Source organism: Pteropus alecto, unplaced genomic scaffold (genome assembly GCF_000325575.1).
Source record: "Pteropus alecto unplaced genomic scaffold, ASM32557v1 scaffold24, whole genome shotgun sequence".
Lineage (NCBI taxonomy): Eukaryota > Metazoa > Chordata > Mammalia > Chiroptera > Pteropodidae > Pteropus > Pteropus alecto.
In genome coordinates, this window is record NW_006439192.1 from 3,684,849 (window position 1) to 3,702,288 (window position 17,440).

The 17,440-nt window shown below is 32.8% G+C and overlaps 1 protein-coding gene across 1 annotated transcript in view; it reads right to left on the reverse strand.

Annotated features, from left to right (window-relative positions):
* Window positions 1–16,666, reverse strand: part of LOC102879179 (disintegrin and metalloproteinase domain-containing protein 5-like) — a 131,855-nt gene extending 115,189 nt beyond the window's left edge. Inside the window, exons 1-7 of the mRNA XM_015592804.1 lie at window positions 16,612–16,666; window positions 15,788–15,867; window positions 5,121–5,176; window positions 3,150–3,228; window positions 2,796–2,872; window positions 1,832–2,010; window positions 860–921 (exon numbers count right to left, since the gene is read on the reverse strand). Of these exons, the coding sequence (XP_015448290.1) occupies window positions 860–921; window positions 1,832–2,010; window positions 2,796–2,872; window positions 3,150–3,228; window positions 5,121–5,176; window positions 15,788–15,867; window positions 16,612–16,666 (588 nt within the window). The remainder of the gene's footprint in view (window positions 1–859; window positions 922–1,831; window positions 2,011–2,795; window positions 2,873–3,149; window positions 3,229–5,120; window positions 5,177–15,787; window positions 15,868–16,611) is intronic.
* Between the last annotated feature and the right edge of the window lie 774 nt (window positions 16,667–17,440).

A 17,440-nucleotide genomic window follows, 5' to 3' on the forward strand; every position in this document is an offset into this window, starting at 1 on the left:
TACCTCTGCCAATATTTAGCTTCGTTTCCCTGCCTAATTTACTTCAGCAATCAAAAGACTCCCTATGGGAAAATATTTTTGTTTTAAAACCTATATATTAAAGTATTAATATATGAATATTTTATGGATCTAAATCTATTATTTTTTTGTTTTGCTAACCCTTGTTCACTAGGGCTAATTTTCTTATGATTTTGAGATCACATATGGCTGATATTAATCTGTGGCAATCCTGCTTGAAGCTATATTCCTCCAAGGAGAAATACCATTTGCTTTCCATCAGGTGCCCTCAGATCTTACCAACCTGGGACAAATGTCTCATAGTTTAGAAACTCCTAACAAAAGCCTCATAGCTTAGAATCTCCTAACCACCTATGTTGTGTTTATTCAAAACTTAAACTCATAAAATATACGAAGTATAGTTGTGAATCCTCAGTATAAGAATTTTGTTCATTTGTTTTTCTGTCATTTAATTTACTTAGAACTTCCTTTGCTTGAAAGAAGTGGCATATGTGTTTTGTAGACAACTTTCCGACTAGGCTGAGGTAGTTAAATATTATTATTGTATACAGGGTTGAGGGTTTGGGAAAATTCTAATTTATAAACTCATTGAGGATGCAGTCCTTCTGCAAAAAGGAAAAATGACAAGCTTTAGAAAATTAAAAGATGCTTTACTTTACAAAAAGAACTAGAGATCCTAAATACAAAATAAATGAATTAACAGAATGGTTTATTCACAATTTTAAGAATTTATTAATTGCATTTATTTTTAAATGCTTTATATTTTTATTACATCATTGAAATCAAGTTAAAGACAAATGTTAAATCATTTTAAAATAATAATGTATAAAAAGGGACCTACCAGATTTTTATCCACAACAATATATATTTCAAGGTATCGAGGAAATAACTTGAAAAATTCAGCTCTCTGAAAAACACACAATATGAGTACTGAGGAATTTCAAAGAAATTTACCTTCTATTGAATTGTATAGAGATAAACTGAGAGACATTTTGCTACCGATTATATATCAAGGCTATTTTCAAATACAAAATTTAGGTACTATTCAAAAAATTCCAGTCCAAAAAGTACCCGTGGTTAAAAAGAATTTTCAAACTGTATGAGAACCCAGGTATCTTCTGATTATAGCAATAGCTGAAATTGGAAATATTAAGTTTAAAACACAAAGCTTTTCTTTTCTTAGCCTTGTGATAATTTTCATGGTAATCGTCCATGTGAGCGGATTTTCTGCTATCAATTATTAGAAAATTATTTTTGGCAAATATCGTTTAGAAAAATATTACTAAAATTATGATCAATGGCATTCACTAGAGCTAAGAATTATATTTATAGCAGTTTATAGGTGTTTGTAGAGGAAGAATTAATCACTTTGCTTTACATGTACCACTGATATTATTCATTTCTGAACTTTCATAAAGCACGGATTTAATTTATAAATCCAGATTACATAATATTTTCAACTAAATAATTAGGCAGTTGAAGAAAAGGAATAATTTACATTAATTATCCAAATGCTCACATATAGGCAATTATCCAAATGCCTATATGTGAATATAGGATTGAAGAAACCAAATTAAGTTTTTGGTTTCTTCAATCTTATATTCACATATCTGTTTCCAAAATACCTAAGTTTTTGCTAAAAATAAGCATAACAAAGAATTCAATCTCATTCTCTATCCATTTTAAAAGTCACGCAGGGCCCTCATGAAAAAGTAAAATAATTTTAAGATTTGCAAGTCACCAAATTTTACTCTCAAAGTATTGTTCATGTCCCAAAATAATACTGAATAAGTTAAAATTAAAAAGTCAACACTTACTTCTGAACTTTTTCTAACTTGATATTCTGAATTAGTATGGCTGTAAGTGTCATTGTCTCCTAAGAGAGGAATATTAGTGTTGTAATCTTTTTCTTCATAAATTACGTGCATGAATCCTGATATAGCCTCCATTGGTTCGATTCCATATGAGATGTTTTTAAACTGCAATGTTCCCCTGAATGTTGAAATAATCAAAGCAATTCTAAAATGATTCTACCAAAACTGTAAATCTAATATTCTAATGAGAAATTTTGGCCAGATTTTTTTACATTTAGAGTCACCTTGGAACTAGACCAGTAATACTACAGGATATATATGGCTTTAAATTATAAATATTCTAAGAGAAATATTTTGATCTTCTTAAGTAAAGCATATTAGTGGCATGGATTCGTGTGCTAAAACAGAATAAGACCCCTTCCTAGGATATAGATTTTCTAAGCCAGTCTATAGAACCTACAGGCACCCTCTTCCTTAGTCTTAAGTCTCTTTCTTCTTTATGAGACATTTGACTCTCCCCTGACACTTAATGTCCTAAATCATTCATTTGTGTGGTCCAAATTAAAGACCCTACTTGCCTAAAAATGATTGGGAGCAGAGTGAAAGTGTTTATAAGATCAAGACATTCTACAATCGTCAATCATTCTAGGAAATTAAGAAATCAGTGAAAATATAAAAAATTGAGGAAACTAAAGATATATGGAGAGACCAATCAACACCCCTACATTCAAAATTGCTCAAAGCCTCAAGCAGAGAATCCTGTCAAAATCAACAAGTAGCCTTCCATAAGAAACAAATACTGACCAGGTGACCAATTCTATTTTATCAGAAATTCTTGCTTATTCCTTAGGGAACTGAAATTATTAAGGTGACTGTAGAACCAGAAAAGATATATGTAGGATCAGCTCATACACTAGCAGGATCTAATACTGGCAAATGAAAGATCTTTAAAATGGCTACAACCTGAGTCCTGAACATGTGTTGAGTGATACAAGAGAATTTGGAAAACCTGCAATATATCCATGGTAACTGCAATCCATCTGAAAAAAAAAAATACACAAAAAAAAACAAATGGATAATTTATTTTAAAAATAGATATCCCAGATATGTCATTTATATTTATTATGTAAGTTACCTTAGTACTTTAATATGAATGGCAATTACCTAATGAAGCTATGCCAGGCAAAAATGAGAACTAGTTCAGATAATTCAGTTTTAGTGAATGTGTAAAATAATATTCCAGTAATTTCAGAATAATTCTATTTTTAAAGAAAATCCAGAATAAGAAATCTATAAGAAATAAAACTTAAGTCTTACCTGTTTTAACAAAAGTTTAGCATGCTGGGTGTCATCTTTGTCATAAGAATAAACAAAAGAACCCGAAGATAAAAATGATCTAGGCAGAAATCACAAAAATGTGCTCAAGTTGTGAAACAGAAAACAAAAAAAAATTCTTCTTCATAATACAAGGTTTCCTTTTACTGGGGAATTTAAAGTAGTGTCAATTATCTTGGCATATCTATTTTCCAAATATCTCTCTGTCATTTACAAGAAATCAAGTGCTGAAGGAAGCATTTTAACTATAGTGACTATGCCAAAATTCATGCTAATAAACAATACAAATTGCTGGAAATAACAAATAGTGAAACAATATAAGTCCCAATTTATAACATAGAATTTTCAAATCTTTGTCTTTATTGCTGATTGATTCCAGATTTTAAACCTGAATCTCCAAATTAAAATGTAGTTAGAACAGAATTTAGAAAGATTTTCTTGGCATTGCTACAAATTCATATTCACTCAGTTTAGCTAAGTATAAAGTTCTTCTCAATAAGCTTGGTCAGAATTTTCTTTCATTCTCTCCAGCAACTATTCAAAAACTTGACACCGCTCCTGTCAATCATCCCACATATCCACCATGTCACCTCACTTTCAGATAACCTATACCCATCCTCACTCCTTATCTTTATTTCCAGAAGATGACCAATTCTTTTGTTCAAAGCAAACCGTTACACTATGCTACAAATCTCATTCTTATATTGAAGACACATACTTTTTTGGTCCTATAATTTCAAATTCTTCTTCTCTACTGTTTTTTTTTATCCTAATTCTATTGTAAAAGTTTATTATCAAGTCATTACCATCCTAAATAACTCCCTTTTGACCCTGTGTCCAACTCTAGCTATTCCCTATATATTTTCAATTTGCAACAGATTTTTATGTAAAGAGTAGTCTAGAAACAGTTTCTCTACTTTGTCAACACTTATTCACGATGAAACTGCTCTGGAAAAGTTTCATAAACACCAGAATGTCAAATCTAAAAGACAATTTAAAAACCATCATTGTGCTGGACTTCTAGCATACATTTTGAAAACGGACTGATAAGTCTAATCACGCATCACTCTCTGCTTCTCTTTCTATCTCCCTGACAATTCCAGCTTGATCTTCCATGTTTTTTTTTGTTGTTGTTCTACTTGTCCCAGAAATAGTAGTCTTTAGCAAGATTCAGCCTTTAGTCACCAGTCTATTTATAAGCACTATATAAGCTCTCATTAAAAAAAATTACAACTAAACTATTGATTACTGCTAAATCTATATCCCTAGTACTAATTTCTCCTCAGAGATTCACATTCCTATATTCATACAACTAATGGTAAAAACCCATTTGGATATCTTACAGGCACTGCAAACTAACCTTACCCTTTCCTCACATAAATATCTCCTTTGTTCATGTTCTTCATTTAATTACACTATAACCTACCTATTTTCTTAAGCAATAACTAAATTATTCAAGTTTCCTCACTGTTTCTAATCACTCTACCAAGTCTGTCTTCAAAATCTATTGAATTTTTTCTTTCCAATGCTATTACCAATATCATATGTTCAAGCCAACAATCATCACTTACCTAAACTATTATATAATCATATAATTAGACATTGTACTCTATGTTTGCCCTCTCAAAAAATAGCCTAAAAGACTCAATGAGCCTATACAAGTACATTCTAGAAACATTTTTGGCTTCCAACATCCTTATCATGGCATGATAGATCTTCTACGACCTGGCTCCTGCCTACCTTTTCAAAATCTTTTACTTGCATCCTCCAGAAAATATGTTCTTTAGTAATTCACACCGACTTTTTGCTCACCACAGGAGCTATTTGGACTCACAATTCAAATGTATATAGGTATCAAATGTCGATTTGAATTGAAATGATTCTATTCATAACTATTTTTAGAAATCAAGAAACCAAAGACTTAGAATTTGAAAGAATAAAATAATTGCTTACTGCTTTTTGAGATGGACAAAATATGGTTTTCCTTCTATTGTAATGATATAAGCCACCTGTAACATGAGAATTCAAAATATTTTCAGTAATACTTGTAAATAATATATGTTAAATAATATTTCCTCTAAGAAATACTTTTAAAATACTGACAAAATTAACAATAATATAGAACTATTATATGTGCTTCCCTTCCCATGTGGATATTTGAAGCTTCAAGATTCTTAATTGAGAAATAAATGGTAGAGTCTCCACATGCCTGTTAGTCACTATTATTTATATTTCTGAGAGAGAAAAGATTCTCTCAGAAACCATCTCCTGATGGTTCTCTTTTGGCTTAGATGCTTCAGACCAATTCACAATGCTAAAAGCAAATACCAAAGATGCCTACCTCACTTGAGAGAATCTGTTGCTTGCTTACTTCTAGCCCTCCTGGGAAGTAAATTTCTCCGTTAATTGTAAGAAACACTCCAAAAAGAAACAACTGCAAGAAATGTACTACACTTCTATCAACATAACATAACAACTACCACTGCACTTTACTTATCCAATTAAGCAATGAAATGCCTCTGGAATAGAATGTAGGAGAGGATAAAGGGAGAGTAAAGACATCTCTAGAAGATAACAGAAAATATGAGTCATTAAATTATTTATTTAGTAAATTTTAAAATGTTATTTTACCAAGAGAAATGGTCATTGAAAAGCTTTCAGTGCCTTAACTTTGTATTATAGCAGAACAAGATTCTCTGCACAGATTAATGATCTAAGAAGAGTCATATGAATAGCACTCTGGAAAAAAAATATAAGTGGAATCTGGAGGGGTCTTGAAAATCGTGCTTTCTAAAAGTCCCTTGCTATTAAACAAATATGATGAAAAATAAAGGGGAACATGATAGTGCCAATAAAATGTTAAATCTACATACCTTACAAAGCAAAAACAAATAAAAATCTGGAATGTGATTAATAAGAAATATACAAAACTACTTGAAACCTGCTTGATTTTATTAACCATTGTCACCCCAATAATTTTAATCAAACAAAAAGAAATGTACAAAACTGACATGAGAAAAAAAACTCCAAAAAATCATCGTTCAGAGCTTCTACAACTTTTCATATATAGCATCCAACTGTTTGGGTTGCAAATTTATATATGAATTTCTAACCCCAGGATCTCAGAATGTGATCTTATTCATATTGGGTCTTTACAGAGATAATGGAGCTAAAATGAGGTCAATAGGGCGGGCTTTAATTCAATATGACTGAGATCCTTATCAAAAGGGTAAATTTGGACACAGACACACTTGAAGGTAGAATGCCATATGAAGATTCGTAAGGAGAACACATCCATCTACAAGCCAAGGATAGAGACCTGGAGCAGACCCTTCCCTCATAATCCTCAGAAAGAACAAACTCTGCCAACACCTTGATCTTGGACTTCTAGATTCCAAAACTATGAGACGACAAATTTCTGTTGTTTAAGCCATATTGTTTGTGTTACTTTGTTATGCAGCCCTACAAAACTAAGATACCAAATTTCAATTAAAAATTACAAGAAGTGCTAAAGAACAGGCTCAAATTACAAAAAAAAAAAAATTGAAATACGATGCCACAGGTAATATGCATAATAACCATGATTAAAATGAGGGGAAAAAAAACTATTTCAGTAGAAGTGTAGAAACTCTAATAAAGAAAAAAAGAATGATATTCTAGAGCAGAGAAAAATACATTATCTACTATTAAAAAGTCAATAAAAGGGTTTAAGAAAAGATGAGACATAGCAGAAGATGTGACTGATGAACAGGAACACAGGTCAGTAGAAAATATCCAGATTGAAACAGAGAGAAAATATAAAAATAGAAAACAACAGAAAAGATATAGAAATATACGATTTAAATGACAGAGAATTCATATTGCACTTCTGAAAAACCTCAGTGAGACGCAAGAAAGTACGGATCAACAATTCACAGAGGTTAAAAGTTAAATTAAAGAACAATAGAGTTACTTTACTAAGGAGATTGAAACTCTAAAAAAGAACCAAATAAGACTTCTAGAGATGAAGAACTCACTAAAAGAGAAGAAGATTGAAATAGTAAGCCTAGAACATAGAGCTGACCACAGGGAAAAATGAATTAGTGATATCAAAGACAGAAATCTGGAAATAATGCAGAAGGAAGAAAAGAAAGACTTGAATATGAAAAAAAATTAAAGAACTCTACAAGAACTATATGACATCATCAGAAAGAGCAATATAAGAATAATGAGTATAACAGAAAGAGAAGAGAGGGAGAAGGGAAAAGAGAGCTTAGTCAAACAAATAGTTGACGAGAATTTCCAAAACCTATGGAAAGAACTGGATCTTTGAATCTAATAAGCAAACAGAATACAAAATTATCTCAACCCAAAAAGACCTCCAAGACACGTTATATTAAAATTGTCAAAAATTAATGACAAAGAAAGAATTCTCAAGACAGCTGAGGAAAAGAAGACAGTTACCTATAAAGGAAAACCCATTAGATTATCATCAGACTTTTCAGCATAAAAGTTACAAGCTAGGAGGGAGTGGAACAAAATATTCAAACTATTGAAAGAGAAAAATTACCAGCCAAAAATAATATATCCAGCAAAGTTCTCCTTTAGATATAAAGGAGAAATAAAGACCTTTTCAGACATACAAAAGCTGAGGATATTTTCCGCCACAAGGCCTGCATTACAGGAAATACTGAAGCGGGTCATTCTACCTGAAAGAAAAGGACAAAAAAACACAAAACTATGTATAAGATAACCAACAGGCAGACAGAAGCAGAAAAGTGCAACCCTTGTTAAGAACAGGGTATTATGAGCTTAAATATTATATAAAGGTTAAAAGTCAAAAAAATAAAATGCTTTAAAAAAAAGAAGACAATAGCTACTGCAACTTAGAAATGAGCATACAGCATAAGGACAGATAATGTGAGACAACAACAAACAAAGAAAAAGAAAAGGGAGGAGGGGATTAAAGATCCAAATCTGTAAAGGGGAATGGAGATAAGGCGCAAGCAGAAGAAAAAGGATTACTGTGCCTGTGTTTGTAGGTGTAGCATACTTATATCTGATGAAATAGACTTAAAGATTTAAAAATTAGGTGAAAAAGAGACAAAGAAGGACATTTCATAATGATAAAGGGAACATCAAGAAGACATAACACATCAATATATATGCTCTCAATCAGAGAGCACCAAATAAAATACAGCAACTACTAATAGAACTACAGTGAGAAACTGACAAAAACACAATTACAGTAGGGGACCTAAATACTCCTACTGATAGATAGTTCATCAAAACAGAAAATCAATAAGGAAATATCAGCCTTAAATGACACATTAGGCCAATTGGAGACAAGTGAATTTTACAGAGCTTTTCATCCTAAAACAGCTGCATATACATTTTTCTCTAGTGCATATAAGAGTATTCTCAAGGATAGATCATATTTTGGGACATAAAACTAGGCTCAACAAATTTAAGACGATTGAAATCAAACCAGACAAATTCTCTGACCATATGCTTTGGAACCAGAGATCAACTATAAAAAGAAAGCAGCAAGAACTACAAACACGTGCTACTAAAGAATGACTGGGTCATAGATGAAATAAAAGGAGAGATCAAGAGATACATAGAAAGAACTGAGAATGAAAATACAACATATCAAAATTTTTGAGGCACAGCAAAAGCAGTAATAAGAGGAAAGTTCATATCATTACAGGCCTATCTCAAAAACAAGAAAAATCCCAAATAAACAACTTAACTTTACACCTTTAAAAACTAGAAAAAGAAGAGCAAATAAAGCCCAAAGTCAGCAGAAGGAAATAATAAAAACTAGAGAATTAAAAAAAAAAATTGAGAATAAAAAAACAATAGGAAAAAATTAATGCAACAAAGAGCTGGTCCTTTGAGAAAATCAATAAAATTGGCAAATCTCTGGCTAGACTCAAGAAGGAAAAAAGAGAAAGGACACAATCAAAATCAGAAATGAAATGGAGATGTTACAACAGAATGTGCTGAAATACAAAGGATCATACAAGAATACTATGAAAAAATTATATGTCACCAAATTTAATAACCTAGAAGAAATAGACACGTTCTAAGAAATATAGAACCCACCTAGACTGAATGATGAAGAACTGTAAAATCTAAATAGACCAATCAACAGTATAGAAATTGAAACAATCACTAAAAACCTCTCGAAAAATAAAAGTTCAGGACGAGATGGCTTCACCAGTGAATTGTACCAAAGAGTCAAAGAAGATTTAATACCTAGTCTTCTCAAACTTTTCTAAAAAATTGAAGAAGTGTAAATACTTCCTAACTCTTTTTATGAGGCCAACATTACTCCGATACAAAAACCTGTTTAAGATAACACACATAAAAAAACTATAGACTAATATCTCTCATGAACACAGAAACAAAAATCCTCTATAAAATACTAGCAAATTGAATACAACACATTATAAAGATTACACACCAATATCAAGTGGACGTCATCCTTCCGGCATAGGGATGGTTTAACATACCCAAATCGATCAATGTGATACACCACATAAACAAAAGAAAAAATAATCATATGATCATATCAACAGATGCAGAAAAAGCATGTGACAAGATATAGTTTTCATTTATGATTAAAACACAATAAAATGGGTGTAGAAGGTAAGTACATCAACATAATAAAGGCTACATATGACAAATCCACAGCTAACGTCATACTTAATGAAGAAAAACTAAAAACCTTCCCTCTACGATCAGGAATAAGACAAGGCTGTGCTGTCACCACTCTTCTTCAATATAATATTGCAAGTCCTAGCTAGAGCAATCAGGCAAGAGATAGAAATAAAAGGCATCCAAATAGGGAATGAGGAAATCAAAAAATGTCACTTTTTGCAGATGTCGTGATTCTCTATATAGATAACCCTAAGGACTCCACTAAAAACTATGAGAAATAATAAACAAATATAGTAAAGTTTCAGGATAGAAAGTCAATGTTCAAAAATCCATAGCATTCCTATATGCTAACAATGAATTTTCAGAAAAAGAAATGAAAAAACAATTCTCTTTGGAATTGGAACAAAAAAAATTAAATACCTAAGAATAAACCTAGTGAAGCATGTGAAGGACCTATACACTGATAACTATAAGACATTAGTAAAAGAAATTGAGAAAGACACAAAGAAATGGAAAGATATTCCATGTTCAAGGATTGAAAGAATCAACATAGTTAAAATGACCTTATTTCCTAAAGCATTATACAAATTTAATGCAATCCCCATCAAAATCCCAAAGTCATTTAAAAAAAAAAAAAAGAAAAACAAAAATCATCAGATTTGTATAGAAGCGCAAAAGTCCCCAAATATCCAAAGCAATCCTGAGGAAAAAGAACAAGGCTGGAGGTATTACGCTGCCTGACATCAATTTATACTACAAGTATCAACAATCCAAATAGCATGGTATTGGTAGTAAAACAGACACATAGACCAATGGAACAGAACCAAGAGTCCAGAATTAACCCCCCAAATATATGGGCAATAAGTTTTCAATAAAGTAGCCAAATCGTACAATGGAGAAAGGAAAGCCTCTTCAATAAATAGTGCTGGGAAAATTAGAAGGCCGCCTGCAAAAGAATTAAACTAGACTGTCACCATACACAAAAATTAACTCAAAATAGATCAAAGACCTGAATATAAGACCTGAAACAATAAATTGCATAGAAGAAAACATAGGTACTAAACTTATGGACCTTGGGTTTAGAGAGAATTTTATAAATTTGACCTCAAAAGTAAGGGAAGTAAAAGCAAAAGAAATGAATGGGACCACATCAAACTAAGAAGCTTCGCACAGCAAAAGAAACCTTCAACACGGCAAAGAGGCAAACATCTGAATGGGAGAATATATTTGCAAACAACACCTCCGATAAGGGCCTAATTTCCAAAATACATAAAGAACCCATACAACTCAACAACAACAACAACACAGATCCAATTAAAAAATGGGCAGAGGACCTGAACAGACACTTCTCCAGGAAGACATATAAACAGCTGACAGACTATATGAAAAGATGCTTAACTTCACTAGCTATTCGGGAAATGCACATCAAAACCATGAGATACCATCTCATACCTGTTAGAATGGCTACCACCAACAGCACAAACAATAACAAGTGCTGGAGAGGTTCTGGCAAAAAAAAAAAAGGATCTTCATACACTGTGGGTGGGAATGTAAATTGGTACAGCCACTATGGAAAACAGTATGGAGGTTCTTCAAAAACCTAAGAATATTATTACCATATGACCCAGTAATCCCTCTTCTGGGTATCTACCCCCAAAATTTGAAAACATTTATCTACAAAGATATATGCACTCCAATTTTTCCTGCAATACTATTCATGGTGGCCAAGACATGGAAACAAACGAAGTGTCCTTTGATAGATGATTGAATAAAGAAAATGTGGTACATATTTACAATGGAATATTACTCAGCCATAAGAAAAGTTGAAATACTACCATTTGCGATGACACAAATAGATCTTGAGATTATCATGCTAAGCGAAATAAGCCAGCCAGAAAAAGTTGAGAAGCATATGATTTCACTCTTATGTGGGATATAAAACTAAAAGTAACAAACAAACATGACAAACAGAAACTCATGGACACAAATAGTGCAATAGTGATTACCAGACAAAAGTGGGGGAGAGGGGCAGTAAATATGGGAAAGGAGGGGTCAAATATCTGGTGGCGGAAAGAAATTTAACTTTGGATGGTGAACACACAATGAAATATATATGTGATGTATTATTGAATTGTACACTTGAAACCTATTTGATCTTATTAACCAATGTCACCCCATCAATTTTAGATTTAAAAAAAAAAAAAGGTTAGATGAGATTACCCAGGGGACAGAAAACAGAATAAAAGAGAAAAGAACAGGACTATGGGGGAAAAAAGCAATAATCAAATTCCGCATTTTTAATTCTTTTTGAAATATTCTGAAACTATTATGTATTTTTATTTATGTATATTTAAAGCACAAAATGCCAAAACACAAGTGTAAATACTGTGATGACTTTCTGAACAGTAGAAATTTATCACATAAAGTTAAGTTCCTTTTGAAGCTCTTTGTGCAATATGCAATTGTTCATGCAGTATCAAAAATGGTGGAAAGTCAGATATAAACCAGTATATATTAACAGCTAAGGAAAGAGATGAGTAATTTCCTCATACAGTACCAAAAAAAATGTTACACAAAATTTTTGGATTAAGGAAAATTCAGATGAAGATATAAGAATTGCATCAGACACTGTAATGGTTTTGCACACTTATCATCAGTCTTTCTGCTCAAATGACTGTCTGAATGCACAGAAATAGTTCTGATTCCAAAATTACAAGCAAATTTTCAGGTGCCATGTTGAAATATACAATACAATAATTAAAGATTGGAATTTTGTAATTTGCAATTACTAAAAAATTATTAAAGATCTACACATCACTTTGTTAGGGCACAGCCATGGGTGCAAGTAGTCACAATGCAGAAAAAAAGTTCTCTCTGCTTGTACAGTATTTTAAAAGGCTTGCTTATAAGGCTATTTGTGAGTAAAATCCAGAAGATACTTCAGAGACAATAGCAAACTTTCGCAGGGACTCTTTTATTGAGTTAATCAGAGAAATTGTACTGCTTCGAGAGAGGATAATACAAACAAATTTTTGAACATCTGCATAAATATGCAGACAATGTTTATTCAAAACTGAAGCAAATCATGAATGACTCTATAAAAGCCATTGGTGTCCCAGCCATATAATGCATAATGTTGCTCAAAGAACATCTGATGTCCTTTCTATTGACACTGATCTCATTGTCATGGCATTATTCTTTTGTTTCAGCATCTATGCTGTTTGAACTGATTAAAGGATTTTTGTGATTTTGTTGACATTTACTTTCTTCAATTCTCTTTCACTGACCAAATCTGTTGGCTCTTTAACAAATGCAGTTGAGAGAATCTTGTTTATGTGAAGCACTGAAAACATGCTTTAATTCCAAAACAAGGCCCAAATATTTCTTCTTGACTTTCTAAATAATCTATTGAATGGGGCCTACTTATTTCTTTAGCAATAGGATTTTGCAAACTGGAAGAAGAGCAAACAGTGTCAATGAAGTATATTGTTACTTAAAATTGAATGTGTTGAAGAAAGAATTGAACCTCCCACCTCAAAAAACGTTTTCTTTTAAGGGTCAAGTCTGTTCTTAAAGGGGACATTACTTATGAACAGGAAAAGAAATTCCAGCTTGAAGTGGATAATTATTATGGCACCTGCTCTATATTTTGGAATTGTTTTAATACTTTGAAAAATTCAGTTATCTGGATGTTACTAAATACTTTTCCAGCATGGGAAGAAGTGGAATCATTCTTTATAGTGTTAGAAAAGAAAGAAATAAAATTTGATGACAATGTTCTGTTTTTGTCAATGGACATTTTAAAAAATTGTTAAGATGCAACATAATAGTGAAGAATGGAAAAGCAAGTTAAGAAGACCAATGATCAGTTATTAACTTTATGTCAGCACATGGTCTGTAAACTACCTCGCAATACTAATGTGCAGTTTTTTCTCACTAACAAATGTTGAATGGAAAAAAATGAAAGAAATTGAATGTGACCACTGTAGAAACTGTTACAATATAAATGGAATAACTGCAATAAATTTTCTAACCAAATTCAGCAAAAAAAAAAAAAAATTAAAGAAAGTCAAATCGTTAGGGAAATAGAATTCAAGAAAGAAAAAGTTATATAATTTAGATACTTATAGTTTATTTTTAATGAATAATAATTTTTAGTATTTGTCCCATGCAATATTTATGTACATATGCATAGGCAATTAGAAATAATTCAAATTTAATTGGGTGTTCCATATTTTATTTGCTAAATCTGGGAGCTATGTGTGTCCCTAGACATTCTTACTTTTGCAGGTTCTACCTCAAATTATACTAAATATGTTAAAATACAATCACACTCTGCATTAAAAATAATTTTGTTGCAAAAATATTAAAAGGGAGCTTGCAAAATTGTTATAGATAAAAGAAACACTAAATTGCCATATTATTAAATGCCTTTTTAATGCTAGAGATTGGACAAGTGGGAAATTCAAAGATTGCTCAGTGATAAATAATAGGGAGGAATGACTGCTATTATTAATTTCTGGAAAAAAAATTAAACAAAAAATTAAACGAAGTCCCTTCTTTCCAATCAGAAAAATAAGCTAGAGTAATGCTCACACACCAAGTATGGCTGAGAATTCACTCGGGGCAGGGGATTGTAAGTAAAATTTCTTTACTAAAAAGAGAAAATTTAGAGAAAGAGCATAGGGCGACATGAGTTAGAGAACTGGGAGTAATGGGGAAGAGAGGAACCTGATACAACCAGTATATCCTTATGTGAAACAGGAAAGTTTCTTAAAATACTAAAGGAAAAAAATAAATTTCGAGAGCCACAATTATGACTAGCATTAGATTATCCTATATTAGAAGGAGCCAAGTGAGAAGCAGATTTTTTCTGGGGAATTAGAAAAGGAATGTGCACTAATACCTAAGCTCCAACTGTGACATCAATATGCTAAATACCAGATCACCTTTAAGCTCCTCATTGACTCACTGAAAGGTCAAGCAAGTATAGTAGTCCCCCCTTATCCAAGGGAATATGTTCTAAGACCACCAGTGGACTCCTAAAAGCATGGATAATACCAAACACTATATACTGTTTTTTCCTATACATACATACCTATGATAAAGTTTATTAATTAGGCACAGTAAGTAGTTAACAAATACTACTAATAAAATAGAACAATTATAACAATATACTGTAATAAAGATTATATGATTAAGGTCTCTCTCTCAAAATATCTTACTGTACTGTACTCACCTTTCTTGTTGTGATGATGTGAGATGATATAATGCCTACATGATAACGTGTAGTGGATACACTGGAAAAAGGGATGCACTCATGTCTCATGGGACAAAGCTAGACAGTGCAAGATTTCACCATGCTATTCAAAACAGTGCTCAGTTGAAAATTTATGATTACCTCTGGAATTTTCCATTCAATATTTTTGGACCATGGTTGACTGGGGATAACTGAAACCACGGAAAGCAAAACTGTGGGTAAGGAGGGACCGCTGTAGCTCAAAGAATCATGAGGGCTAAGAACAGAAGCCAGAAAACTCAGTAATCAATATACTATTTCAATGCAATATTTTAAACATTCAAAATTAATGCAAAAAAAAAATTCATGATGAACAAAATATCTAAATTTTAAAGAAAAACAAGATCTGACCCTGACTCACCTCACCCTAATCTTGGTCCTGGGGGAATACCAGCTTTTTGCCATCCCCCACCAAATTTTGTGCCTGAATCAAACACTTTACTTGTCTCTCCTTAGTCCCGGCTTTGGTAGCTTTAAAATCCTTCATTCTTAACAGAAAGATGTACATAGTCACACACATTCAAACACAACAAAATGCTCCTTCTTGTGAACATGGTCTGATCTATAAGCTTTTGCCTCCAAAAACTGAGCACCTGCCTTCACTCAGCAATGTTGGTCTTCACATTAAAGACAACTTAACACAATTTAAGATATAAAAATATTATTTCTCAATTACATTATTTTCTGGATCTCTTTCTGTGTCAGAAGATGAAATCTTTTCAGGGACTGTGGTCTGCAGAAATGTTTTATGAGAATCTAAAATAAAAAAAAAATAAGCAGTTATTTTGATACCTGTAATCTTACATTATCTATTTCTAAATACAATTCTGCCTTTGTTTCTCTACATTTTTTTTTGTTAGTATGCATCAACTCTCTTTTCACTCTTACTGGTCATTCTCATCTACAAATTTCTTAACCCTTGCCAAGATCTCAAATTTTTATTTTCTTTCTGTCTCTCTCTCTCTCCCGACATATACACACACCTAGTTACTTGAAAGTTTGACTAAGTAACATTGAATAATAAATCACGGACCTGTGTTGCAAAAAAAAAAAAAAAGGTGTGGAAATGAGAAAACACAGGTACCTCAAGAAAGAGGGATCATTTGCAGGTAAAAGACAGAATATTGAGTACAAGGGGGATGTTTTCAGCGGATCAGATTGAAGACAGCAGTTAGCCAGTCAGGAAATCATAAATGGCTTTTTTAGGGCGATGCAACTATTCCTAGAATAACAGGATTTTGAATATGGAAAAGACTACATATTTCAGTTTTGTCCATTGTACAGACAGGGAAACCATCGCAGAGAAGTAAAAAGATTTTCTACCTGGAGCCTCCCTTTCTGCCTTCTTGGCTACAGACCCTTGAAACAAAGGGCAGGGAGAAAGTGGGTGGGGAGAGGGAGGGACTGGGGTAAGGACAGGGTCTGGATCCTCAATCAAAAACTACAGCCCCCTAAGTGAACGAAGTCTCCTCAAAAGCTTGGATTGGGAGGAGGACTTACTTGAACCTGTGTGCAGACCACCAACTACCGTAAGAAGGCCCAGAAGAAGGAACATGACTCCGTTGTCTTGGAGCCAGGCTGGCTGAATAACAGCGGTTGAGGCTTGGAGGAGAGTAAAGGCGCAGCTCGCGCCAGACGGGTGCGTAAAACTGGAGGGGGAGGGGCGGGAGGCAGCGGAGAGGAAAGGATCTCCCGCGAGGAAATAACAAAGCAGAGTGAAGACTGTCTGCTGCCTCTAGAGGTACATTGGCGTAGGTAATGTGCAGCTGGCTCCAGGTTGGGGCTCAAGAGAAGGCTGTCAACATTCACACACATTCAGTTTATTGTTAAGGAAGGAAAGGCTGTATAAATTTCAATTCTCAGATTAGGGTGGTACCTGTTGAAGCGTTTGTTTGTATCTTTTATTTAGGCCAATGATTTCTTAAGTAATTTCTAGTTACAATGAGGAAAAACAAAGATAAAAATGCCCAAGTTACTGATAAGTTTCCACATGTAACATTTACATACCATCTAAACAGGCAAAATGAATATATTTGCAAAAACTGCTGCGAACATTGACTTTTCTAAATTTAATTGTTGGATACACCTTTACTGGACAGCTATTGCATGCAGAAAACCCCACATCTCTGTTCGAATATACTCTTCAAAAAAGCTTATTTAATATCCTCAAGTTATTATTGCTACACTGTGTAATCCTGCAGCCCCTATTTTGTACTTCTTTAAGTAACAACATGGCAGTAAGCTCCTTGAGTTTTCTTTTTGCCTCATATATCCTAGGTTGGGTGCTAGAGAAGCCAAGGATTGGAAACACCAACAGGAGCAGACAAAA